General features: G+C 44.8%; 1 protein-coding gene across 2 annotated transcripts in view; it reads left to right on the top strand.

The window, feature by feature from the left end:
- The window catches only part of ULK4 (unc-51 like kinase 4), a 777293-nt gene that overhangs the window by 24014 nt on the left and 726337 nt on the right, over positions 1-26942 (top strand). For both annotated transcript variants that reach the window (XM_088463894.1, XM_088463889.1), the window contains exons 9-14: positions 107-196; positions 5965-6035; positions 6127-6196; positions 6655-6751; positions 19740-19844; positions 23437-23497. In XM_088463894.1, the coding sequence (XP_088320020.1) occupies positions 107-196; positions 5965-6035; positions 6127-6196; positions 6655-6751; positions 19740-19844; positions 23437-23497 (494 nt within the window). The remainder of the gene's footprint in view (positions 1-106; positions 197-5964; positions 6036-6126; positions 6197-6654; positions 6752-19739; positions 19845-23436; positions 23498-26942) is intronic.

The raw sequence follows: 26942 nt of genomic DNA on the forward strand, positions 1-26942 counted from the left end.
TTCTGTGCAGCATGCACATTTTATTAGTCCTATTGTACATTAAACAAAATGGAGTCCTGTTTATAATGGTCATCCCTCCAACTACCTTATATTATTGTTTTTTTAGGATTACTTGGACTGAATTGCTGCGTCATTCTTTCTGGAAAGATGCATTTGCTGGTGGCGACAGCCTTGTCCTGAATGTTAATGCCCTTAGGTATGATACTCTACTTAAGATGTTAGGCTTTGGTCAGTGCTCTTAATTGTCATTAAAGTATAAGTATATAGTATTTAAAATATATGGGGAGTGTACATATTTTGTTAATTATACTGTGTTTTGAGCTTATTCACCTTTTAACTGATGTACAGGATGTCTTGGGAGAACCCAGGCATACTTTGGACTAATCACTGTTTATTTGGATTATACTTTATTTGATAACTGACTCATACTGGGGGAGATATATCAAAATTTGGACAGAGATAAAGGGCCTGATTCAGACCCGTTCGCTAGATGCGTATGCTCGCTCAGTGTATTCAAATTCGGCTAAGTGACGGCAAGGCAGGAGATCGCACGGCAAGGCATAAGCATGCCCACTATGTCTTGGCGTGCGATCACCCTGTGTATGCAAGACGCCCACCAGCCTGTCTTTAGACACCCACTAGCACACGTCATCTCCAGGAAGTGTATGCAACCATCGGTACATCGGGTTCCATCGGAAGTGAATGTAGCGCTTGAGGTTGAGTATACCCAACCGCAAGCACTGCGAGCACTTCAGTGTATAATTCAACTAGGTGACGTGTACTATGACGCTGCCTGTTAATTATGCACACCTCTGAAACGGCGATAAGATGCTCAGGCATGCCTGTGTTCGCACCTCCACTCCCCTGTTTCCAGTTGCCTGCCCCTGTTACCACCCACAAACGGCTTGACCAGTCACTCATTCAGCTGGGCTGTCTATTCTGGACGAGCGTACACTTCCCGATAGCACGGACTGCGATGCATGCGCACATTGCAAAACACTGCTAGCTCCCAGCGATCGCTTGCTAGCGAACGGGTCTGAATCAGGCCCAAAGTTCCAACCAATCATCTTTTAACTGTCATTTTACAGGCTGTGTTTGAAAAATGACAGCTAGGAGGTGATTGGTTGGTACTTTATCTCTCTCCAAGCTTTAATAAATCTCTTTGTATGTACTATAAGATCTGACAAGTACGGTGACCATGCGGTAGATGTTCTAAGCCTTGGAGTGAGAGAAACTGTAGAGAGATAAAGTACCAACCAATAGGCTCCTAATTGTCAGTTTTCAAACACAGCCTATTAAGTGCCATTTAGGAGCTGATTGGTTGGCACTTTGTGGCCTACTCATGTAGCAGTGAAAGTCCCTTTATCAGTGATAACAGGGCTTATCACTGCTTCGTCCTATTCATAGAAGGGGTTACCATAGAGGAATCTCCTATTTCTCCAGCAGTGCCCCTGGTTAGTGTATCTATCGCTTCCCAATACAGTAGTATGGTAAGAGCAATTACAGAAAGCTCAGCTCTCTGTTCACTTCTCAAAATAATTTTTCCATATCAGACTCTGAGTCAGCCCAGCTCGGGAGAGAGCCGCTGGAGACTGGGGTTTGGGGGGAAGGGGGGCCGGGGCACATGGCATACTCACACATACAGCAGCACAATGACCAGCAGCAGTCTGCCTGCAGTCCCCACACCGCAGACCTGCTTAGTGATTGACTGACCTCCCCATATTGCTGCCTCCTCCTGATGTCATCCTGCCTGCAGAGCACGGTGCTGCATGGAGGCTGGGAAAGGCGTCCATCCACCCCTCCATGCTACTAACGGGCATCGGGGCCAGTCCTCCTCTGTCACTAGCAACAGTAGAATATCCGCAGCACCGCTCTGCTCATCCCTGTTCTGTGCAGGCGGCTGCTGGATGCTGGAGTACAGGAGGACTGTCTGTAGCCTCCAGCCAGGAGATCAGCAGCTTTTCTCAGCTTATCTGTTCCCCCCCCCCCCCCCCCCCACGGCCGACTTGCTGACCCTGATGATCTGCTGCTCACTGACGGCACATGTATAGTCAGGTCCTAATGGCTGAGAATCCGGTGCCTGGGAGTTCCACACTTCTCACCAGGATCGTGGAAGGTATGCTTATTGGACTTCTTCGCTGTACAGGTAAATATTTGCGAATACCATTTTTAGAGCTACTATATATATCGCATCGATATGATGCAATATATAGTAGTAATTACCGGTAAACCCTTCATTTTTACATGAATAGTCCCCTTTAACTCTCTCCAAGGCTTAGTAGGTTTGACTTATCCCCGTATTCAATTTTCCCAACTTTTCGCCGGAGCGAAAAGTCTATGCATTGGGACCTGCGAAAAAGTATTAGCATTGAGTAGGTGGCAATAACAAGTGCAGAATTGGGGTTTTGGGTTGCAGACTTTCAAAAACCACCCCAAAAAAGCACCCCTTGGACAGTCCCCCAAAGTTATTCTGTGTCAAAAAAATGAGGACTACAGGACACCCCAAATAAAGTACTTTCATTTTAGGGATGAAAAAAAAAATTGGGGGACAAACTTCTATATTAGCGAAATAGACACACAGGGGTCCCCAAGTATGCGGCAGGTGTTTTCTTGATTGCAGGTGCTTGCGTCAGGTGGATATTTCACGTTTTTTAAAACTTCACATTAGCCACTTTAAAATATGCTAGTACCCATTTTCATGTACCCCAAATTTGATGGGATACCTTATTTTTCCCCAAAAAAGTTGCAAAATACTATTCTTCACCACTTTCCCAAAGACGCTATGCAGCACCTATTGAGACCATTTAAAGACCCCACATACCTTTAGCAGAGCTATTCCGGGGTACCCATAGTGATCCCCCATGTCAGAGCATCTTTTGGGGGGTGTCTGGATGATTTCCCATAAAATGACAGGACTTTTCGCCGGGTTCCGTTTTCGCTGAAATGAAATTGAATACGGGGAATGGTGGGGACGGGCGCGATAAGTTATCAGTTCCGACACCTCCGATGACGGCGACCGACTTTTCGCCTCAAATTGAATATGGCCCTAAACATCAGAGAAAACCACAGATAAATTACTAGATGAAAATGAACATTTTAACTACAATTATACAGTCACATTTGCATGCCTACACTAAGTGCCCCACACCTATTGAGGTCTGCAGTTCAGCATCAAAGTTTGTCGCCTGTGCCGAACTGGAGTCCAGCAAAGACAAGAGTAGGAATGCATGCTTCTATCGCCATCTAGTGGGCACTATGGGTATTGTTCAGAGACGTTCACTACAAAGACATGATTGCATTATACTCTGCAAAGTAATGACACTTTCTCTGTCCATTTTTTTGTGTTTACCAATAAATTTAAAAACTACTCATTAACAGCCAGTGCAGACTATTATTTGTTTATAAATGTTTATTGGGATTTTTTGCAATTGGCGAAGTTAAATTAACATTGTAATACAGTAAAACTGGAGACAGGAGGCAATGGTAAAGCTAAGAGATTAGGGAAGAACATAGCAGGGGGGAGGAACATTATACACACATTAGAAACCCTAAACAGGAGAATTTCCCGTTATCCCTAAAACCCTCATGTCTAAATATAAATGCATTATAATTGTTATTATTGAGGGGTGGGGTTCCTTCTATTAAGTACACATTACTAAAATAAGGGGTTCATGTGGCACATAACGGAGGTTTGGTCTCATAGTGTTTGACCCAGGATGTCCTAGTGGCAGCAAAATTGTTGGGGTGTTACGTAGGTTAGCTGTGATATGTTCCATGTGATATGTTAGCTAGTTACTATTGATTGTGGTGATCAGATTTTAGATTTAGCAGCAATTTGACACTTAGCAGCATTTAAAATACGTTTTACAAGTTTTAGAGTATATTGGGAGGTGTTTCTTATAGGTTTGGATAAAAGAGAGTAGAGAAGGGGTAGCTGGACACTGGTTCCTAGCTTTAGATCTTTGCCTATTAGCATTGTATTGTAGGACATGGCCGCCATGGTCCTGATTTAGCATTGCACCTAAATGCTTGGAAATAAATGTGTATCTTTGCCTGTATTCAGAGTTAGTTGCACAGCCCCTGTCCATCCGCTTGTGAGAGTATCCTTCATCACTAACCGCGCACATTTACACCAGCCCAATCCTTGGTGCAAGAGGTTTGTCTGACATCCGCTCTGAAAAACGCTCCCCTCTGAATAGTCTGCACTTGTGCCCATCTGCCCACAACACTCAGAATGCTCATCCTGAGTGTGACTGCCCACTTGCCACCCAGTTACATCCACAAAGTGGCAAGTGGAGATGCATATGACTTTGATTCGCCTGTAGTTGCTGAACATTGCATTTGTTCAGTTATGGGGCCCTTTGGATTCGGATGACATCACAACTTTGAACTAAGAAAGTTGATCAGCACGTTCTGGTTTACGCTGTGGTAAAAGTGCCTAATTTGCAAAGTGAAAGAGGAGCTAAGTTTTGTGACTTCTGAGACAAAACTTCCATATCTGGAGGAAAATAAAAATTCTGAGGCGTCCAGCTTCTTTATCTTTTATGGTTCAGCCCTAGTGTGAAAGCCGGCTTGTTCCATAGAAGGACTAAAAGAACGTGTCATTGGATAAAACCTAGACAGGCCCCACATGTTCTATTCGTTGGAGTAAGGGACCGGTTCCAAAAACGTATTTGTGAGTGTGCATATATAATTCAAAAGTCCTGACTGACTTATCAACACCCAGCCCTAGTGTTCATTCTAGCACCCTGCACCTGTTACGATCCGAGCAGTTAATCTTTCCTGCCTAGGATGTCGCTATCTGCTCTGGTGCTTCTAGCACACTCTGGTCTGCTCAGCAGTTTAACGAATCATCTGAGTGTGCTAGAAGCACCAGAGCAGAGAGCGACACCCCAGGCAGGAAAGAAGACCTGCACAGGTTGTGACAGGTGCAGGGTGCTAAACTCTACAGCCAAAACTCCTGGACCTAGAAATATGAAAATCGGGGAGAATATTCCTTCCATGACGTAGGTGCCCACTAAGAAGGGATTTTTCAAAATTCGACTCCTAAGGGGTTAAAATTGGCAAAAATGTTTCCTTCCCCTGTGCAATGTCCTGCCTGACTGTCTCATCGTGGCTGTAGTAGCACAGTTCATATTCAAACACCAACTGTCATCCCAAGTTCTGCCACACATCACTGGCAGTTGGTGTGGCTCCCCTATTTGAATAGTGAGTGAAGGGTTGGGGGTGAAGATACAATATTGGGTGCAGGGTTATGGGGTAAGGGTACAGTATTGGTAGCATGGTTAGGTGATAAGGGTACTGTATTGGGTTAAGTGAGGGTTAAGGACACAGTATTGGGTGCAGGGGGTAAGTGTACAGTATGGAGTGTAGTATTAGGGGCACTCTTTTACTACAGAGGTGCGAGGAAAATGTGTTACTACACAGGTGGGGAAGGGGAATGTCAAATGTGTTACTACACAGGTGGGGAAGGGGAATGTCAAATGTGTTACTACACAGGTGGGGAAGGGGAATGTCAAATGTGTTACTACAGGGTGACGGTAGAGAATGTGTTACAACAGCGGTGAGCAAGGATAATGTTTTGCTACAGAGGGGAGGGAGTGGAATGTGTTAGTACACAGGGTAGTGTCTTACTATAGTAGAGATTCATTACTATAGAGGTGAAGGATTAATGTGTTACTAGAGAGGTGAGATGGAAATGGAACAGTAAATATCTAAGGTCTACCCGGGTGAAACTGGGTTTATCAGCTTGTTTTTAATATAAAGTAAGGGGAGTTAACACTGAATTAGGTTGATTGGTTATATTACAGGCACTATAAATTATTTTTTGCCTTGTTTGCGATATGAACATGTTTTCTATGTGGTGAATTATATTTATAAGGGATCTCGTGTATCTATGGATATAAAATCCTTGTGCTTCAGTGTATTTGACAAGTAAGACGTTATGCACTATTCCCATGGCAGGATAAACAGTGAGGCTTTGGATTGTGACACTACAGAGGAGCCTGCACCATTACACAAGTCATTTAAGATTGGTTAGTATCCCCAATTGCGTATTCAATCTCTTTTTACTAGCTCTTATTGTAATAATTGGTGTCTAACTCTTATTTATTTGTTCCCATTCAGAGAATTCAGCAGACTTAAGACCCAAAAGTGCCCTTGATGGAGAATCAAATGAGACCATTTTCTCGCTCAGGTAACTGAGAACAATTAAATCTGTTTATGCTTAAAAAATGGTTCTCATTCTTGTTGCTACTGTTCCTACAGTGGCCTTACATGCAGCAATAGTAACTAGGACCAGACAGCATGATTGGTCTCAGGTAATCAGGAGGAGTGGGGTAGGTGTCTTTGAGGGAACCATCACCTACCTACTACATAGGGGGACAGGTGACAAAGTGAAGGGTTTGTTGGAAGCCCATCTTCCACTATAGAAATGAATGGCAATGTATTAGAGGTGATTCATCCAGGTATTGTGATCTTCGAAGGCATGTCATGTTTCATGGTAAGTAACAAATTCCAGGAAATGCCCTATTTTTGTTTAGAGTGTGAAATTGCCTTACAGGGAAGTATGTAGCAATCTTTAGCGTGGTGTATAACCTTAGCATGTGATAGATGATTACGTGTTATAGCCAATAATTGCTGGAAATCTTTCAGCTCTTGCACCACCCCACGAGCAAATGCTGCTACAGGGAAATCCAAACTACCAGAGACCATCCACCACTCTGTGCAAGTGGCTGCAGACGTTCCAAAGGTGGGATTATTTCTGTACATTATGTAGATGTTTTGTTGTGTTCTGGTTTCTGTGATATGTAGTCTTTTGTTTTTGTTGTGTATTTTTATAGTTGGCATTAAACACCGTTATAATGCACCTGCACAAAGTATTACTGAGGATGCAGACCAACTTGCTAAAGAGCAAATGCAATGTGTGTGTACAATTGTGTATCCAATCACCTGTATCCTTTGTGTGCTATATGGAATGATTCTGTGCTGTGCACTTTTAACCCACTTTTGCTACTTTTCTCAATTTTTAATTTTAGCTTATAGTGTACTAGGTTCTAGCACTAGTATTTTATGTAGCAACTAAATTGGCATAAATTTGCAGATTATTCATAACAATGCATTGTAAGGGTCACTTGTATTGGAGCCGTCTTTTGCCGTTTTACCCCAGATTGTGTACTTTTCCTCAGATTTGCTACCTTTTCCTCCATTGTGCTACTTTTTCCTCTGCTTTGTGCCTTAGTTGGCTTATAGTGTACTAGGTACTTAGGATTATTGTTTTGGAGCCAGTAAGTAGCAAAGTTTGTAGCGTGCTATTTGGCATGATTTGAGGATAAGGGAATGTGGACACATCTGTATGTTACATTGCACCTTAATTGGGTGATTATTCTGAAAAACAAATTGATCTCCTAGAATGGGGTCAGTGCAGTGGATCTCAGTGTCCTCTTCTCAATACATGTATGGGTCCTGGTTATGGGACGGCCCACGTAAAACCACTCTGTGACTACTTTTCCAGGGTTGTGATTTTCCTTACTGGACCATGATAGTGCTTCATCACATCGTCTCTATTATAAGTTGGCTGGCAGTCAGGAAAGAACCTAAATGAAATAGATATATACATATATTGTACATACTGTACATTGTCTTATGCAGGGCATACACTGACAGATAAAAGGTGTGTCTAGCCGATAGGCATTATATCTGGCAGCCTGACACCTAGCAGTTGTCATTACCATACACTCACAGACACACAATATCTGGCTTCATCCCCTGGGTAGTAGACATCTTCCCATTTCTCTCCTGTGAATGAACAGGAAAAATGTCCGTTGGTCGGCCTCGGCAGTGCATACGCTGCCCAATGCAGCCGGCTTGTAACCCCGTCGTCACCCCCTCACCCCCAAACAACCGCGGTATATCATTTATACTGTGGCTTTGGGGGCACAGTGTGCTATCTCGGAGGACCCATTCTGCACATGCACAGAACGGATCCTGTGCATGCGTAGTCCCCCGCCATCGGGTTTACGTACATCTCTGAATCGGGCCCATAGCCAACTGCTGATCTGTATCACTGCAACTGGTCCTGTAGTCTTATGAAGTTTTTCTAGCGCCAGGACTGTGATTTTTACTGGAGAACATAGGATCATGTTTGTCCCACCATCCCCGAAATAAGACCTATTGGGGCATCTGACTTACCGAGGTTGAAACCATTATAAAGGTGCGTGCACACTGGCTGATATTTGAAACGAGCTAACGATATTGTTAGGTCATTCAGTATATCGGCCAGTGTGTATGCATCATCGACCAACGCTGCGCGCTCCCACGGGTCATTGGTCGTTGCTGCTCAACGCCCGAATCTACATGGCAACCTGACATTATTGTCAGGTTGTTGCATGTTCGGGGATGAGGAGAGTGCCCGGCACTGAACAACATCGTACTTGACCTTGCTCAGTGTGTGTGCTCAATGTCATTAACGATAGTGAGCACTTCCCTGCCGGGGACACACTAGACGATATCGCTCATGGAGCGAATCGTCTAGTGTGTACGCACCTTAAATCTACTTGTGGTTGCTAGAAAATAGACACAAAATGGATCCAACCCTCCCTGCCCCATCTGCCTTTAATCTTCCTTTATATAAGTGATGGTATTTGTACCTTAAGGGGCATACACACTAGACAATATCTTTGAACGATATCGTTCAACAATATATCGTTCCGCGTATATGCAATGAACGACCAACGATGCACGCTCCCACTGGACGATAACGATATCTTTGGTCATCCGTACATGCAGGAAAATTTGAGATGTGGTAGGATGACTTCTCTGAAAGATATCTGTCAGTGTGTACACCCAATATCGTTTGTCCTGCACTACAGAAAGTTCAAAATAAATCTCTCACCAATATCGTTCTTACAGCACATCTTTCCGTGTGTATGCGGCTTTACAGTCACCTGTTCTTGTTTAATATGTTATGCAGTATTTTATTTCCGGCTGCACATACCACAGTTGCACTTGTTTTTATGTGTATAGTGTATGCCTAAAAGCTAATTGTTACATAAGAGCAGCATTCAAAACTTATTAATATATTCGGGGGGTATTAGTAAAAAAGAATAGGAGGTGGGTCCCTGAGGCACACCTTTTAAGCAGCTGTTAGTCACTAAGGGAGGGGTATCCCTTTGCCCCAAAGTAGTGATTTCAAAAATGGAAATATAGTGGCACCAGCGCTACAGGTATAGCGGATCAGAACACTTTCTCAAATAACGGGTGGCAAAAAAAAATATTGCCTAAAAAAATTGATAACACAGCGACCATATAACATTTCATAAACATAAAACTCTGTTCCATGAAGTGCATACAGTATAGCAGCAAATCGCACTAAAGAGAGTTCGTGTGTGAATAAAGCTGTAAAGTGCATAGATTGAATAATGTATCGTAGAACATGGTATCATAAAGTGCATAACAGTATAGCAGCAAATCGCACTAAAGAGAGTTCGTGTGTGAATAAAGCTGTAAAGTGCATAGATTGAATAATGTATCGTAGAACACGGTATCATAAAGTGCATAACAGTATAGCAGCAAATCACACTAAAGAGAGTGCATGTGTGAATAAAGCTGTAAAGTGCATAGATTGAATAATGTATCGTAGAACATGGTATCATAAAGTGCATAACAGTATAGCAGCAAATCGCACTAAAGAGAGTTCGTGTGTGAATAAAGCTGTAAAGTGCATAGATTGAATAATGTATCGTAGAACACGGTATCATAAAGTGCATAACAGTATAGCAGCAAATCACACTAATGAGAGTGCATGTGTGAATAAAGCTGCAAATTGCATAGATTGAATAATGTATCGTAGAACACGGTATCATAAAGTGCATAACAGTATAGCAGCAAATCGCACTAAAGAGAGTGCATGTGTGAATATACTGTATGCACTTTATGGAAACGAGTTTTATGTTTATGAAATGTTATATGTTCACTGTGTTATCCATATTTTAGGCAATAAAATAGATTTTTTTTGCCACCCGTTATTTGAGAGTGTTCTGATCCACTATACCTGTAGCGCTGGTGCCACTATATTTCCATTTTTATTATAAGGGCACAGTCGTGCCCGTATATTAAGGCTGCGTCTAAAAAAAAAAACTTATTTCTCCATAGAGAATTCTGAAGGGGGGGGGCAGGGTGTTCAAGGGGCTACACCTCAAAAGCTATAGGAGGTACGGATCTGAAATTTGGTATGGCCGGATAGAACCGTCGCTCGGTGCTGCATGCCAAATTTCAGGGAAAAACATAAAAAATTAGCATTTGGGAGTAATCTAAATGCTCCAACTTTCACTTTTACTGACATTGTGAATTAGGAACCCTTTTGTACAATAGCCTATGGGGGATTTTTGTGAAGGTAAAACTCAAGTTAGGGGTGGAATTTAGACTTTGGGTTTGTTTTATTAGGTAGCTATTGTGCCAGGGTACGTGCTTGTGGGGTTCAGGTAAATTAGACAGTTTTCAGGTAAAGTGACAGTTTTTAAACTATTACCTCAAGAGTGCGTCATTATAAATATAGGACTTTTCAACTTGTTGCGCAGCCGCAGTAGGAGCTTCCTGCATGAGTAGTCATAGTGGCTTCACTTGGGTGCAGCAAGATGGCCGTCGTTTGTGGGCGGTAGTGGGGACCTCAGCGGTGGCTGCGGGTCGCGGTTGTTGGCGGGGGACGTGGGTGTCGTCAGGGGCGCGGGTGTTGGCGGCGGAGGGTCCGGTGGCCACGGGTCCGGCGGCAGTGGAGGGTCCAGCGGCGGTGAGGGCAATGACGGCTGGCGTGGACCGGAGAGATTTCAGACCCCTACAGCCATTATGATGAATACGGCAGTGGCGCCCATTTCAAAAATGGCGCCTCCGCTATTTTGGAAATTCAAAGATGGCCGCCGCTAGCCAATCACGGCTCGCGGCGGCCATCTTTGAATTTGAAAATGGACTCCACTGCCATACTCGGCAGAATGGCTGGCGGGGACAGGATCTTCTCAGATCCAGGCCCGCCGCCGACGCCTGAACGCGCTGGTCCCGTTGGGAGCCTGCGGAGGACCATAGAAGCCCTGGGGAGGTGGCAGCCACCCCCCAGGTGAAGACGCCAGAAGCCCTGGCGTGTGGGCGCCCGCCAGGCAAAGACGCTGAAGCCCTGGCGGTTTGGCACCCGCCAGGCGAAGATGCCGAAGCCCTGGCGGTTTGGCGCCCGCCGGGCGAAGACACCGGAAGTCCTAGTGGGTGGCGGCCATGTAAAAGAGCTGACACAGGCTGCCGCCCACTAGGTGAAGACGCCAGATGCCCTGGCAGGTGGGCGCCCGCCAGGCGAAGACGCCGATGCCCTGGCGGGTTGTCGCCCACCGGGCGAAGGCACATGAAGTCCTAGTGGGCGGCGGCCATGCAAAAGAGCTGACACAGGCAACAAGCCCACTAGGTGAAGAGGCGGAAGCCCTGGCGGGTTGGTGCCCGCCGGGCGAAAAAGCCGAAGCCCTAGCAGGTTGCTGCCCGCCAGGCAAAGACACCGGAAGTCCTAGTGGGCGGCGGCCATGCAAAAGAGCTGACACAAGCTGTCGCCCACTAGGTGAAGACGTGGAAGCCCTGGCGGGTTGGTACCCGCCAGGTGAAGACACCAGAAGTCCTAGTGGGAGGCAGCCACGAAAAAGAGATATCACAGGCTGCCGCCAACTAGGCGAAGACACCGAAGCCCTGGCGGGTTGATGCCCGCCAGGCGAATACGCCGAAGCCCTGGCGGGTTGGCGCCTGCCAGACGAAAACACAGAAGCCCTGGCGGGTTGGCTCCCGCCGAGTGAAGATGCCTAAGTCCTGGGGTGGCGGCGGCCATGCAAAAGAGCTTAAAGGCCGCCGTCCCCCAGGTGAAGACCTGTAAAATAAAATATTACAATATTAAAGTGTGTTGTGTTATAGGGCTCCCCCTGTATTTCCCAGAACCAGCACCGCACCCCGTCTAGCGCGCGCGGGGGGGGGGGGGGGCCACGCCACAGCCAGGGGAGCCCTTTCACCGGGTCCCCCAGCCGCAGCATCGCCAATGACCGCTAGTCAGCCCAGGCCGGGGATCCCTGGGTGTAGTTTGGGACCCCCCCAATAAAGGGGTCCCCCTCCTCAGGGCACCCCAGGCCCAGGCTGATAGCCCGGGGCTATCCCTGGCACCCCTGGGCGGTGGGTGCCGGGCTGATTATTTATAGTGTGGTGCATAAGAAAATATAAAAATTGGCTTTTGCAATAGTTCTAAAAGTCCCAGCAGGTATCCCCTGCATGCTGGTACTTGAAGAACCACAAGTACCAGCAGGCGGGATATTAAGGGCCTGCTGGCACCTATAGTACCCCTGCAAAAGAAATATTAAAATAAAACAAAAACCGTTTTTAAATTATTTTATTATGCCGCACCTTCACCTGGGGGGCGACGGCCTTTAAGCTCTTTTACATGGTCGTCGCCCATCCAGGACTTCTGCGGCGTCTTCACCTGGAGCGCGGCGACCAGTAAGCTCTTTTGTGCGGCCGCCGCACATCCAGGGCTTCCTGTCGTCTTCATTCATCAGCTGGTCTCTCCAACTCCCCGGCCGACGACTGAATGGACGGGGCTCACGATGCTGGCTGTATTTAAGTCAGCCGAGGGGGCGGGGCGATGACGTCGCGAGCCGTGGCTGGGGAGGGGGACCCCTTTATTGTGGGGGGGTCCCCAACTACCCAGGGATCCCCGGCCTGCCTATGCATTTTTTCCCCCTTGTATTTCCGGAACCAGCACCGGCTCAGAGCCCTGTGCTGGTTGCACCAAATACAGGGGACCACTATGTCATTAGTCCCCCGTATTTTGGCAACCAGGACAGGATCTCAAAAGCCTGGTGCTGGTTGTGCTTAATACAGGGACCCCTACGTCGTTTGTCCCCTGTATTTAGCACAGCCAGTACTGGTGCTCCAAATCCCGGGGCTGGTTGTTTTCTGTGGGGGTGCCTTTTTTTTTTTTTTACACATTCAATTTTTAACATAAATGCGTAGATCTCACTGTTGCATTCGTCCATCTGTGACTTACTGATTTGATTTTCTCAGGTGTATACTCACTACCAGTGAGCCCTCTGTCGCCAACACGCCTACAGCCATCTCGCACTCTGCACCTCCCAAACCCATATATCCCAACATTTAAAGATGTTGAGGAGGTACAGGTTGCGCGCCCGAAAACTGGGCGTGGCTTGCTGTAAAAGGGGCAGATCCTTGCGGCTTCCCCCGTTTTTATCACTTTGGGGGCGTGCCCAGCACTCTCCGAGACGCTGGCCAGCCCCCAGGCTCTCCCTACACAAGAGAACAGATACGCATGGCATGTTCTCCCCCTGCACACCTGCTGCTCTGCTATGCAGAGCAGCAGTTTATGCTCCCCCCAACTTCTCCCCCCACCGCGGGACACTGCGGAAGGCAAGCGGGACAGTCCCAGAAAAACGGGACTGTCCCACTGGAAGCGGGACAGTTGGAAGGTATGCAAACCAACCTCCTGTGTGCGGTCCCCTCTTCCACCCTCTGTTGCCCACTGATGCCCCCTTTGCACTGCACCGCTGCCACTGCTCTGCACCACCGCTGCTGCCGCTATCCCACACGACTACAGCCGTCTCGCACTCTGCACCTCCCAAACCAACCTACTGTGTGCTGTCCCCTCTTCCACCTGCGTTAGAGTACCATTTTGTTGCCCTTCTCCCCTGCAGGTGGCCCGGTTTGCTCATCCAAACCCTGATAGTTAATAAATTTTAAAAAAGCTATGAAATTCCGTAGACAAAAAACCTTGTGCTAGTTTGTATTCCCTTATCCGCACCAATCTGTCATGCCTGTCTTCCCATGTCCATGCCACTTGCTTCCCCATCCACGTCGCTGTCCCCCCAAACCGTGCCACTCTGTTTCCCCCCGTCCGCACCACTATTTTCCACCCATCTGCATTACTTTGGCTACCCCCCCTCTGTACTGCTTAACCTTCCCTCCTCTACACGCCTTTGTGTCTCACCTATCCACGCTGCTGTGTCTCCTCCCCCAATCCACATCACTTTTATCCCATCTGCACAGCTCTTTTCTGCTTTGACGTCAGTTGCATAGACTGCATGTGTGTATTCCAATGAGCACACAATTCTGTGAATTAATAGCTCCACCATTTTGTGAGTGACAGCAATCTCATTCTGTGAGAGTGCTGAATCTGCTGTTAACCATAGGGTGTGATGGCATACCATATCTGTATTGCACAAGGAACACGTCCATTAAGGCATCAGCCTTAATGATCGTAATTTCATTGCTTTTTGGAGTTTGAGTGACAGAAAATCAATAGATTTTGTGAATTTTCAGATCATGTCTAAGCAGCCTCAATGGGACATATGAAACCGTAAGGTTTTTTGTCTATGGAATATTAATATATTCAATCATATGTACTTGTCATAGTCTTGCAAACTTTATTTCATACACAAAATGTAAAAAAAAAAAATACCATAATCATTCTTTTCCTTAAAGACGTAAAGTACACTTTTTTTTTATTTTAACAATCAGTACATAAATTAATACACAATAGAGTAGCTTGATAGAAAACAGAAGTGTTGAAATACAAAAGTAATGGAGAAATGGTATGCTAAATTAGAGCAATCATGCTGGCTTATTTATTAATCTTCAAATAAATAGAGTACACTTTAAACAATTAAATAAAACTGAGAGAAAATAATGTCCATTGTATATACTGTGCTATGATTGTGTGTATAATTCAGTTATTGGCTAATATTGTACTCCTACTATTAATTTTACAAGAAAGAAAGAATCATTAACTGTATGAAAGTGAATGCTGCAGATTAAGAAGCTGGACCCTAGGTGGCCATGTGGCTAAGCTTCATCTAATGCATTCTGCAAAGGTCACTGCACTTTCTTTGATCTTGGAACCTGCTTAATTATAGATGTCTCTAAATGTTTAATTTTGTATTAAAGTACTCCATATATAGTCTCATCATTTGTACTGAGCTCGATTAAAAATATTTGATTAGTTTACCTTTGCCTCAATATGTTTGTTTAATAAATATATATATATATATATATATATATATATATATATATATATTTTTACAAGGCAAAATCCTGCTTAAAGCTGTTTCATGTGAGGGCATATATATAAAATATATTATTTATATATTGACAATATGTATTATTTAAAATAATAATTATATATTGGCAATAATGTATTATATAAAATATTATTATTTATATATTGGCAATTATGTTATGAAGTGCTGTACAGAAAATATGTTATCATTCACAACAACCCCTGCCCCAATACAGCTTAAATTCTAAATGCCCTACCACACAACCTGAGCAGATTATGTATTGGTTTTTTCTTTCAAGTTCAAATGTATTTCTTTTTCAGTTTAATTTATATAACATTTATATATTACAATGTACAGTACTTTACAGAGAATAATTAATTCACATCAGTCCCTACCACAGTGTAGCCTACTGCCGGTATTTCCTAGCACAGAGAAGAAACCCACACAAATGCATGGAGAACATATAAATTCCACACAGATGTTGCCTTGGTTAGAATCCAACTCCTAATCCCAGCGTTGTGAGCCAGCAGTGCTAACCACCGTGCCACTGAATATTTGGCAAACATATTTATCTACTGATGTTGATTGTTATTGTTGTCAATATATGGACATTAGCAAGCATTTTGTAAGCAATTTCTGACCCTCTGTCATTGAGACAAAACAAGAAAAGTGTTCAGAAAACACTGATCATTGTTCCAGATGCCAGCATACATCTGCTGGTTACACAGACAGTAGTATAAGATGTGCGCTAGTCCAAAACACTTTAAAAGCTCTTATGTGCTATTTTCTGTTCCCGCGTCTTACATTACTGCATAACCTGGCTGAGTAATCCCTATGCCTGCAAGTTATTCTGTATGCAACAAGTGGAGTGCTCACAATGTGCTCAGAATAAGCCCTAAAATGAATTAAATATGTTCATACAATTTCACATATTGTATTTATATTAAGATTATTGTGTGCAAGTAGTTTAGTAGATTAGATTTATACTGAAGACCTATTAATAACTACTAATTAGTAACTACTACTAGTGTTTTATGTTAAAAACTGTTGCCCACGGCTTCGCCCACAATAAAATCCCTTCTGCCAACATTTTTTTTAATTGTGGTGTTCTAGTTGCATGGTTATGCATAGGGGCCCTGTTGCAGGAGTGACCCACGTAACCAGCAGCGCTATACAGACTGGTAGCAGCAGCGCCTTCAACCACCACTCACACCAATGTCACTGTGTGCCCTGTGCACAGGCTGCTATGTAGCCTATCCTATTCACCCACCACTCACACCAATGTCACTGTGTGCCCTGTGCACAGACTGCTATGTAGCCTATCCTATTCACCCACCACTCACACCAATGTCACTGTGTGCCTGGTGCACAAACTGCTATGTAGCCTATCCTATTCATCCACCACTCACACCAATGTCACTGTGTGTCCTGTGCACAGACTGCTATGTAGCCTATCCTATTCACCCACCACTCACACCAATGTCACTGTGTGCCTGGTGCACAAACTGCTATGTAGCCTATCCTATTCATCCACCACTCACACCAATGTCACTGTGTGTCCTGTGCACAGACTGCTATGTAGCCTATCCTATTCACCCACCACTCACACCAATGTCACTGTGTGCCCCGTGCACAGATTGCTATGTAGCCTATCCTATTCACCCACCACTCACACCAATGTCACTGTGTGCCTGGTGCACAAACTGCTATGTAGCCTATCCTATTCATCCACCACTCACACCAATGTCACTGTGTGCCCTGTGCACAGACTGCTGTATAGCCTAACCTATTCACCCACCACTCACACCAATGTCACTGTGTGTCCTGTGCACAGACTGCTATGTAGCCTATCCTATTCACCCACCACTCATACCAATGTCACTGTGTGTCCTGTGCACAGACTGCTATGTAGCCTATCCTATTCACCCCCCACTCACACCAATGGCACTGTGTGCCCTGTGCACAGACTGCTATGTAGCCTATCCTATTCACCCACCACTCACACCAATGTCACTCTGTGCCCTGTGCACAGACTGCTGTATAGCCTAACCTATTCACCCACCACTCACACCAATGTCACTCTGTGCCCTGTGCACAGAGTGCTGTATAGCCTAACCTATTCACACACCACTCACACTAATGTCACTGGGTTCCCTGTGCACAGACTGCTGTATAGACTAACCTATTCACCCACCACTCACACCAATGTCACTGTGTGCCCTGTGCACAGACTATGTAGCCTATCCTATTCACCCACCACTCACACCAATGTCACTGTGTGCCCTGTGCACAGACTGCTATGTAGCCTATCCTATTCAAGTGAACACAAGCCCAAAGCACCTCTCCCCCCACCCCTTACCGGCTATGTGCCTGGTGCCACACCTATCTCTTGCATTGATGATGTCAATATATTTTGTTTTTGTTATTGTAAATGTGTCATAAGTCAGTTTTTTTTTTTTTTTTTGCAAGAGCAGAGTGTAACATGTGTAACTTTTGTTTAAAAACAAAAACAAATGTATTAACTACTGGTGGTCTCTGGTTTAGGTACTCCATAGGAGATAATCTAATCAGTACTAGTAAACCAACTTTTATATGTCTGTATGCATATATGAGGAGAAAATGGAAACGGGAATGAAAGAAAAATGAGACACTAATGAATGCAGTCCAAAATAGCAAAAAATAAAAATAAATCAATGCAATAATCTGAACTAGAAGTTCCTCTATCAGTCTCAATTGTTGACAGTGTGAATAAATGTGCCCCAATAATCACACGTCTTTCTTATGTGGTGTACACATCTGGATGACGGCCCGACACTACGAGTGACCGACTGATTTTGGTAAGCGTACACTCTTACCAATTGGATGCACGTTATGTCTGGTCAGGAGAACCATCTGTGATGTCATATTCACTGCTTCCTGTAGCCAGCATATGAGTCGGTCAGTCGTGTGTAAACACAGGCAGATGTGAACAATATGTATTTCAGATATGTCACATCTGCCGTGCAGCACAGCCGATGCGATATATGTGTAAAAATCGTTGTTCAATGATATATTGTGTGTACACACGCGCTGATGCACTGAACAGTGTTTCATTAGTCGACTGTGCGCACATTATATCGCCTAGTGTGTACCCGGCATTAGTCCTAAATTCTTGCACCTCTTGCCCTATGATGTCATTATATAGTACAATCCAACCACAGCACCTTCTGTAGACATATACAGGACTGGTATACATTAATTCTGTCAGAGGTACAGTGGTTGATGTCAGTGACATAACAGAAAAGATGATTTATGGTGTGAGGATGTACTTCTATTAAGATTTAGCACAAAGTGAAGGAACACTTTTTTTTTTTTTGTAGTTGAATTCCTGTTGCCTTTTTTCCCCAATTTCCACATTTGCACATAAATAACTAATAATGACATTTATACCACACCTAAGAGTTGGTTTTGAGGTGCTGTTTTCTAGTATTGGTTATATTGGTTTTTAGAGGGTGTACTCCTCTCTTGTGTGAAGCAGCTCAGGTTTACCATCTGTGAGGCTAATTCAGCTTTGGTTGCAATATATCTATCGCAGCTGCTAACCTGGTAGCAGCTGTGATACCACAATTATGGTAATGCAACAGGAGGCGACGTGTCTCCTGCATCTGTTTGACCAGCAGCAGGCAGAGTGACCCATGGGGTCACGCAAGCCGGGCACCGCAGATGAGAGAAAGAGGCTGGGAATTCTTCATCTGCCGACTGAGATTCTGGCCTCTTTCCTCCCCTTTGGGAAACTGAGGCCATTGCTGCCCCCTCCCCACCCAGAACCGACAGCAGACTGTTAATCACTGCCAGTCTGCGTGTGGTATCGCAGAATGGGGCTTGCATAGATTCCTGATAATCTGGAATCTGCATTAGGATTCACAAATGCGTCCAAAGACTCAGCCCCTCTGACAGCAAGCATTTATATATTTGTAGGCTCCAAAGGAGGTGCATGTATTTATTACTTAATTATTATTTATTACTTAATTGATTATTAAGTACGATTTGTGCAAGTTATTATAAGTTTACTAAGACCAAAGACTTAGGTCCTGATTCAGAGCCGCTTGCAAAAAGCGAGCGCTCGCTCTGAATCAAGGCGGCCGCTTTAAAAAAAATAAAAAAACGGCCTCCTGGCCGCTCGCTAAGCTGTGCTCGCAGCTTTTGCAAGCAGCCAGGTGATGGTCGCGACCATCGGGCTTGCGTCGAGACCCTTGTGGTCTAATAGAGCTTCCGGCTCTAATAGAGCACATTATATCATATATATATATATATATATATGTCAGTAGAGCCTCCCTCCGGTTGACCAGCCACCCCCCCCCCCCCCTGCCTACAAAATGAGGCGAGCTGTCGATCAACATCGACAGCCGCCCTGTTTGTAGCGAGCCCCGGAGCGAGCGAATTTCTCACTCGCACCGGGGCACACGCAGTGCGCACGTGGCGGTAGCGCACTGCCTGGCCATCGACCCGCTTGCGAGTGCATAGCGCTTGCGAGCGGGTCTGAATCAGGCCCTTAGTCCACAATTATTGCTGTTCTGTTGTGCACAGCTGTCTAATAGTATGCGTTTATAGCCATTTACTCTTCTTTCTGCCATACTTCTGCCACTTATTTGTACTCATTTCTCCATTGTATCATTATAGGTGGACAGTGCATGTTCCAATCAGCTGGACTTTGAGAGGAAAATAAGAAGCCTTATATTCACAGATTCTGATCTCATTGTAACTCCTATTATAGATAATCCAAAGGTAAAGGGACAAAATATGTTAAGTATTTTTTTATAGTGATGTACGTACTATTTGTACTTTAGTTTGGTTGTTATTAAAAGGATTTCTCAAAACTGTAGATACCGTAATCAAGGACGTATTCACCTAGTTCTTTCCTCATAATAAGATGGTCACTAAATGCTTAATCCATACAAGTGATTAGTTCCTCTGTCACTGTAGTGTGAGGCACTAAAATGATCTGATGTCAGCCAATAAATAATACCCTGAGACAAAAGGCGTTGATAGTAAAAATATAGTTTATTCAGTACAAATAAGTGATAATAACAAAAACATGCAATTGATAACAAATGCTTACTGTATATACTTAGTTTTGCATTTTACAGCTTAAAAGTGTTTTCTAAGTATCTTTTCTAATTGTGGGGAGCTCCTTTGTCACAACAAGACTCCCATAACGATAGTCAGACTGGTACTGGACATACGGTCTCCTCCACGTTCCAGCTGAAGCTAACGGACAAAGTGAATGGTACTGACATTTATACCTTTAGCTCTTAGCACGGTCAGCTCTCCAGGACTGGTTTAAACTAAATGGTCACTATGGAGTCACATTTTTCTAATATGTCCTTATAGATAAAACTTTGTACGTCTCAATATGCTTGATCATGCTAAATGGTCAGGTAATATAAGACCACAACTACATGCTCTATTAGTGTCTTCTCATATACTAGCTGGGATACCCGGTGTTGCCCGTGTTGAAGACCGGACTCTGAAGTAGGCCTGCAGCCAGGGCCGTTTCTAGGGGCAGGCGACCCGTGCAATCGACACCTGCTGCAGAAACAGGCTGTGAACTGCCGGGCGCCCGCTGAGATTCAGTTACCAGCGGGCACCCGGCAGAGCAGAGCAGCCGGAGACGGAGGCTCGGGCTTCCGGCTCCCCCAGTGTGCACTATGGGAGGACGTCATGACAGGGCCGAAACTAGGATATCTGTCACCTGGTGCAAGGCAGCAATTTTGCAACCCCCTAGTGTGCGTGTCTTGACCCCTGTGCGTCTCTCAGCCCCATTTCCCCGGCCCCAGTGTATCTCAGCCGGGAGTGCTGTCTGCATTGCACTGGCCTAACAGACACTAGAGGTCCAGTAGGACCTCTAGCATCTGTCGCCTTTTTGGCGGCGGCCATTTTTGGATGGCCGTTTTCTGAGTCTGCAGCCCCCAAGCCACCTCGAGTCAGCTTTTTTCACCCCCTGCAATCCGGCACCCGGTGCACGTGCACCTCTAGCCCCCCCCTAGTTGCGGCCCTGGTCATGACTTCTTTCCCACAGTGCAGAGGAGCAGCTGAGCAGAGCGGAGCTGAAGGTAAGTATTAGTGTTTTTGTTTTTTTTTGTGCAGGCAGCTTTTACTAGGGACAATACTTGGAGGAGGGGGGGGCACGTCTGCTGGGGGAGGCACTACCACTGGGGGCACCCAGGCACTGCTACTAGGGACATTACTCTGGGGGCACTTCTGCTGGGGGAGCCACCACTACTGGTGGCACGCGGGCACAGCTACTAGGGACATTACAAGGGGGCACTTCTACTGGGGGAGATACCACTACTGGGGGCACCTGGGCACTACTACTAGGGACATTACAAGGGGGGCACTTCTACTGGGGGAGACACTACTACGGGGGGGCACCCGGGCACTACTACTAGGGACATTTTAAGGGGGGCACTTCTACTGGGGAAGGCACTACCACTGGGGGCACCCGGGCACTACTGCTAGGGACATTACTCTGGGGGCACTACTGCTGGGGGAGACACCACTACTGGGGGCACCCGGGCACTACTAATGGGGACATTACTCGGGGGGCACTTCTACTGGGGGCATTGCTTAGTAGGCACCACTACTGGGGGCATTACTCAGGGCCCAGGGGCACTACTACTTGGGGCTTTACTACTTTGGGCACTACTACAAAGGGAGCATTACTATTGGGGGCACTAATACAGGGGCATTAATACTGGGGAATTTATACAGGGGACACTACTACAGGGGGCATTACTATTGGGGGCAATACAACTGGGGACACTACAACAGGGACCATTACTATTGGGGGCATTACTGATGGGGGCATGACTACAGGGGGCACCACTCCTGGGGGCACTACTACTGGGTGCACTGCATAAAGGGCACCACTACTGTGGGCTCTGCATAAGTTGCACTACCACTGTGGGCACTGCATAAGGGGCACAACTACAGGGGACACTGCATAATGGGCACTTTTGCCTGAGAGCCAGTGGGGGGGAAGCCTAAGACCTGTCGGGATGGAATGGCAAGGGAGGGGGCTGGAATGAAGTGTGTATTATGTGAATCTTGTTTTTTCAATGTGTTTTATGTGGTTCTGGATTTAATAATGTATTTCAGGTGGATGTGGTTTTAAAACGTGGTTAATGTGCCTCTGGCTTTTCCAATATATGTTATGTGGAAGTGGTTTGTTGCAGTGTATTTTATGTGGATCTGGCTTGTATTTTCAATGCGCTGGGTTTGCTACCAACGTGACTAAAAACGGGTGTGATGCAAGGTCATACTTCTGCAAATGTCACACCAAAGGCATGCACACAGAAATGCGGCGTGGGCTTGTGACAGCTAGGCCACACCCCATTTTTTGAGCGCGCGCATGCTGTCTGTCTTTGATTTAGCTATATATATTTTTCAGCACTTTGCCTCTGACAGGTTAGCCACCCCTGGGCTCAGTAGTCACAGTGGCTGACATTCTGTGGTCTTTCGAGATCACGCTCCCTTACTGTGATACCACACCCCCTCACGATGAGGCCACGCCCACTCCACAATATTACTGCTTCTTGGGGAAGGGGGGCGGTGCATTTTGACTGCTCGCACTGGGAGCCTCAGACCCTAGAAACTGCCCTGCCTGCAGCTTTCATTTTTTTTTAATTGTTCTCGCCTGTAACCTGGATAACTATGCAAATTAGGAATAAATGACCGTGATCTGATGTGTACCCATTTTAAGATTATAGGGCCTGATTCAGAGATGAACGTTAATGCAATCGCAGCTGCATTTTTGTACGCATCTCAGCTGCGAAAATATGCTAATGGTTGCAAAGAGCATGGGGACGCCCACTCATCTGCATATGACTTCGTTTACCTGCGTAAATATCGGTAACATTGACGCACATCGAGCGGCCATCTTGCCCTTGCAGACTTGGCTGCTCTCCAGGCACGCAGAGAGCGCTCATGCTGCATAGGAGATCGCAAGGGCCAATATATGCACGACCATGTAATGGCGTATAAACGGTCTTACACGCCTGCGTTTTTCTGACCACCCTCCCCCTTTTACTACTCCCAAATGCTGAAAACCTGTCACTTACTGTGCAATGGATTCCTCTGCGCACCCCTAATCGCAGTTCATTCGCACGCGCAGTGCAGTTTATACGTATGCACGATGGCAAACAATTGCTCAATCTGCGTACTTAATCGCCATTGCGTCCGGCTCTGAATCAGGCCCATAGTTATGTTTTGGCACTGTTACTATAAACCTAGAAATAATAAATATTACTTTTAACCCATCTGTGTTTGTCTTGAGAAACATGACATTATTTTAAAAACTTCTGAATTTTCTTGTTAGATAATGAAGCCATTTCCAGTAAGATTTGATGGGAAAACACTTGGCATTCCTGCACATTCAGGTAATTGTCGTTTCATTTAACTGTGTATTTTACTTTGTGACATTGATGACCAGTCAACACAGCCTATTATTATTTATAAGATACCGCATATTATTTTTATTTATAAGACACAGCATATTATTACTATTATTATTTATAAGACACAGAATATTATTATTATTATTATTATTATTATTATTATTATTATTATTATTATTTATAAGACACCGCATATTATTATTATTATTATTATTATTATTATTATTATTATTATTATTATTATTATTATTGTTATTTGTAAGACACAGCATATTATTATAATTATTATTTATAAGACACTGCATATTATTATTATTATTGTTATTTGTAAGACACAGCATATTATTATAATTTGTAAGACACAGCATATTATTATTATTTATAAGACACAGCATATTATTATTATTTATAAGACACCACATATTATTATTATTTATAAGACACCGCATATTATTATTATTATTATTATTATTATTATTATTTATAAGACATCGCATATTACGCAACTTTGTACATTGAAGGAATTATTATACAAACAAATGTAGTCCAATGATGTGAAATGAAGTAGAGATGCCCATATATATATTAGCCTCCCTTGTATGTCTCTGGACTGGTCCTATATTCGACATAGTAGAACTATCTCTAGTAATAGCCTTACAGCCTGGGCAGTGTGTCTTTCTGTACAAAATGTTCTCCAAACAATTAAAGCTCATTTTATGCTTAAAAGTTTTATTATCAGAAAACAAGAATTTGGGAGTATAATAAATCCCATCCCATACTCTGGGCACTTGTTCACTTCTTCAACCTTCTGTAAAAGGTGTGCAGTTAATCCACTTATCTGGGTTTCTCTTTACTGTTATTATCCCTGCATAGATTGTTGCTGCCATCTAGCTAGTTTCCTGTCCACTACTGACTGTATGACTCAGTGATTTGATGCTACTTGTTACCTAGCATACTAGCCATACATGTCCTGCCCCATAGCTCCACTGATGTATTGTTTGAAATTATTGGCTTTGTATAGAGGTTTAATAACTGCATTGTGTGGAGTTGTTCTCAATTAAGCAGTTATTATGTACTCCTTCACTTAATTTATCATACACAGGTCTTTGTGTCCCAGTTATATTTATTCTAGTTTCCACATTTAGATTTATGCAGTACAGAAGATGTTAAGCAACTTGTACAGTACACCAGTTAAACAGCTTTGTATGTGCTGGTTTGTAACGTATGCATTCCAAATGTCTTTGCACCCCTTGCATTGCAACATGGTTTGTCCAGGTACACAGTTACTTGCTCTATCTTACTCTGGGCCTGATTCAGACCCGCTCGCGAGTGCTGAGCGCTCGCAAGCGGGTCGATGGTGCCCTAGTGCACATGCTCACGATGGAGGGAGCTCCGTCGTGCGCATGCGCGAGACCTGAATAGCGACAGCCAAGCCGTCGCTATGGGTCTCTCACCAAAGGGTGGTGGGCGTGCCGGGGGTGTTGATAGAGCCAAGCCCACTCCTGGGCTTGCTGCAGGGTCTCGTTGCAAGCCCGATGGTCGCGATGGTCTTGACCATCGCGACCATCTTTTTGGCCGCTCGCATAAGCTGTGGGTGGTCACCCACAGCTATGCGAGCGGCCAGGAGGCCGCTCCAATAATAGGTAGGAGGGCCCTGATTCAGAGCGAGTGTTCTTGTCAGAGTGTCCGGCTCTGAATCAGGCCCTCTATTCCCAAATCTGAATCAGGCCTATAGTCCACTAAAGGAAGACCCAGCATCACATTTTTTCACTGACCACAAATATTTTTACAGTTTATTTTTCTTTTTTAAATGTTGCTTTCTCTGAAATGTCATCGTGTAGCTCCTGATATTGTAAAGGATAATACTCCGCCATAATATCAATTCTTCTTCTTATAACAAATCGATTTTATTCCCAGGGTGCAGACTCCAGTCCTGGTTATGTAACTTTCCATGCTGAGTCTTTGGCACACCTGTATGCAAGCTTTTTGTATTGCAAACATGTGATTTCTGGTTTTTTTCTTGCCCATGTTACTTGTAAATTTAAAAGCAGAAAACAGTATGTTCATACAAATAAATCCCTTAATACAGAAAACACAATGAAGAGATGTCACGGCATCACGCATGGAATATTTCTTGTTAATAGTACTTGGAAAAAGTCTATTACTTTGCACACATGCTGCGCCACACCCAGATTTTGATTATACAATTTAACAGACTTTTTACACATCAACAAAAAACATATTTACCTTTTTTCTCGTAACCCTTTCTTTATCAACCCTGACAAACATTTTTGAGCCATAGTATTAATACAGCTCGGTTCATGAAACACTTTTTAGTTTTAAACTATTTATTTTACTCAAAAAACAAGTCTTGGAGTACTAACAGCTCTGAGAGATTGATTCTCTTCTGTCTCTTAAAAGACCAAATTTTCACTTGAAGCTTGCAAGTTGGCACACTTCCTATGCGATTACATGTAAATCTTCACATTTGTATAAACCATTTTGTCACAGACTTGTTTATGTACTACCTACAGAGTTTGTCTAGTACATTCAAGTGACATCCTGATTATCAATTGCTTTCATTGCTGTAGTCTACATGGTTTCTCCTTCAGCCACTAGGGGACACTGGAGACCAAAGACAGTGGGGTATAGACGGTGCTGAGAGGGAGCTTGGCACTTTAAATTCTAAGAAGTGTGACTGGCTCCTCCCCCCTCTATACCCCCCCCCTCCAAGATTCAGTCTTAATCTGTGCCCGAGGGGAGCTGATGTTTCTCACATTATCCACAGGGTTTTTAATAAAATAGTGCTACTGCGCTGAAAAAAATAAATTGACAGGAACAGACAGACAGCAGCTGCAGTGCCTGTCTGCACTGATGGAGCTGCCAGGGGGACCCGCTTGCAAATGCATGCAGTTCGCCTGGGGTCCTCGACTACAACAGACATCTGTCTACATATAGGAGGTCCCGCATGCCGCTGCTGGCAGCACGCATAGCGGACCTCCATTAGTCAGCCTCACACCGGCAGCAGGAGCAGCCACGTGAGTATACCTGGCTACCCGTCTAGTGGGGTAGCTAGGTTAACATAATTGCAGCATTTGCAAAGGGTGGACCCACTCGGTGTTCAAGCCGGAGAGTTCATTGTGATGGCCCCCAGCACAGACCCTGAGCGAGCAGAAGTGCAACATGCTGTGCAGTGGGGCATTCAAGGTCATCCAGCAATTGCAGGCTGCTCCGATTAACGGGGCAGCCAAAACAACTAGCAGCAGCTAGTAAAGCAATATAGCACGCATCTAGACTCTGTTTGGGAGCCATAGCAGGGGGGCGGAGCCTAGCTCCGGAGATCTGCTACTTCCTCTAGCGGCCATCAGCGCTTCCCTCGGGGGCGCTGGTGGCCATTAACACAGAGAGAGGCTTTACTTCTGCAATG

The sequence above is a fragment of the Taudactylus pleione genome, unplaced genomic scaffold (assembly GCF_031769625.1).
Source record: "Taudactylus pleione unplaced genomic scaffold, aTauple2 ptg000053l, whole genome shotgun sequence".
Classification (NCBI taxonomy): domain Eukaryota; kingdom Metazoa; phylum Chordata; class Amphibia; order Anura; family Myobatrachidae; genus Taudactylus; species Taudactylus pleione.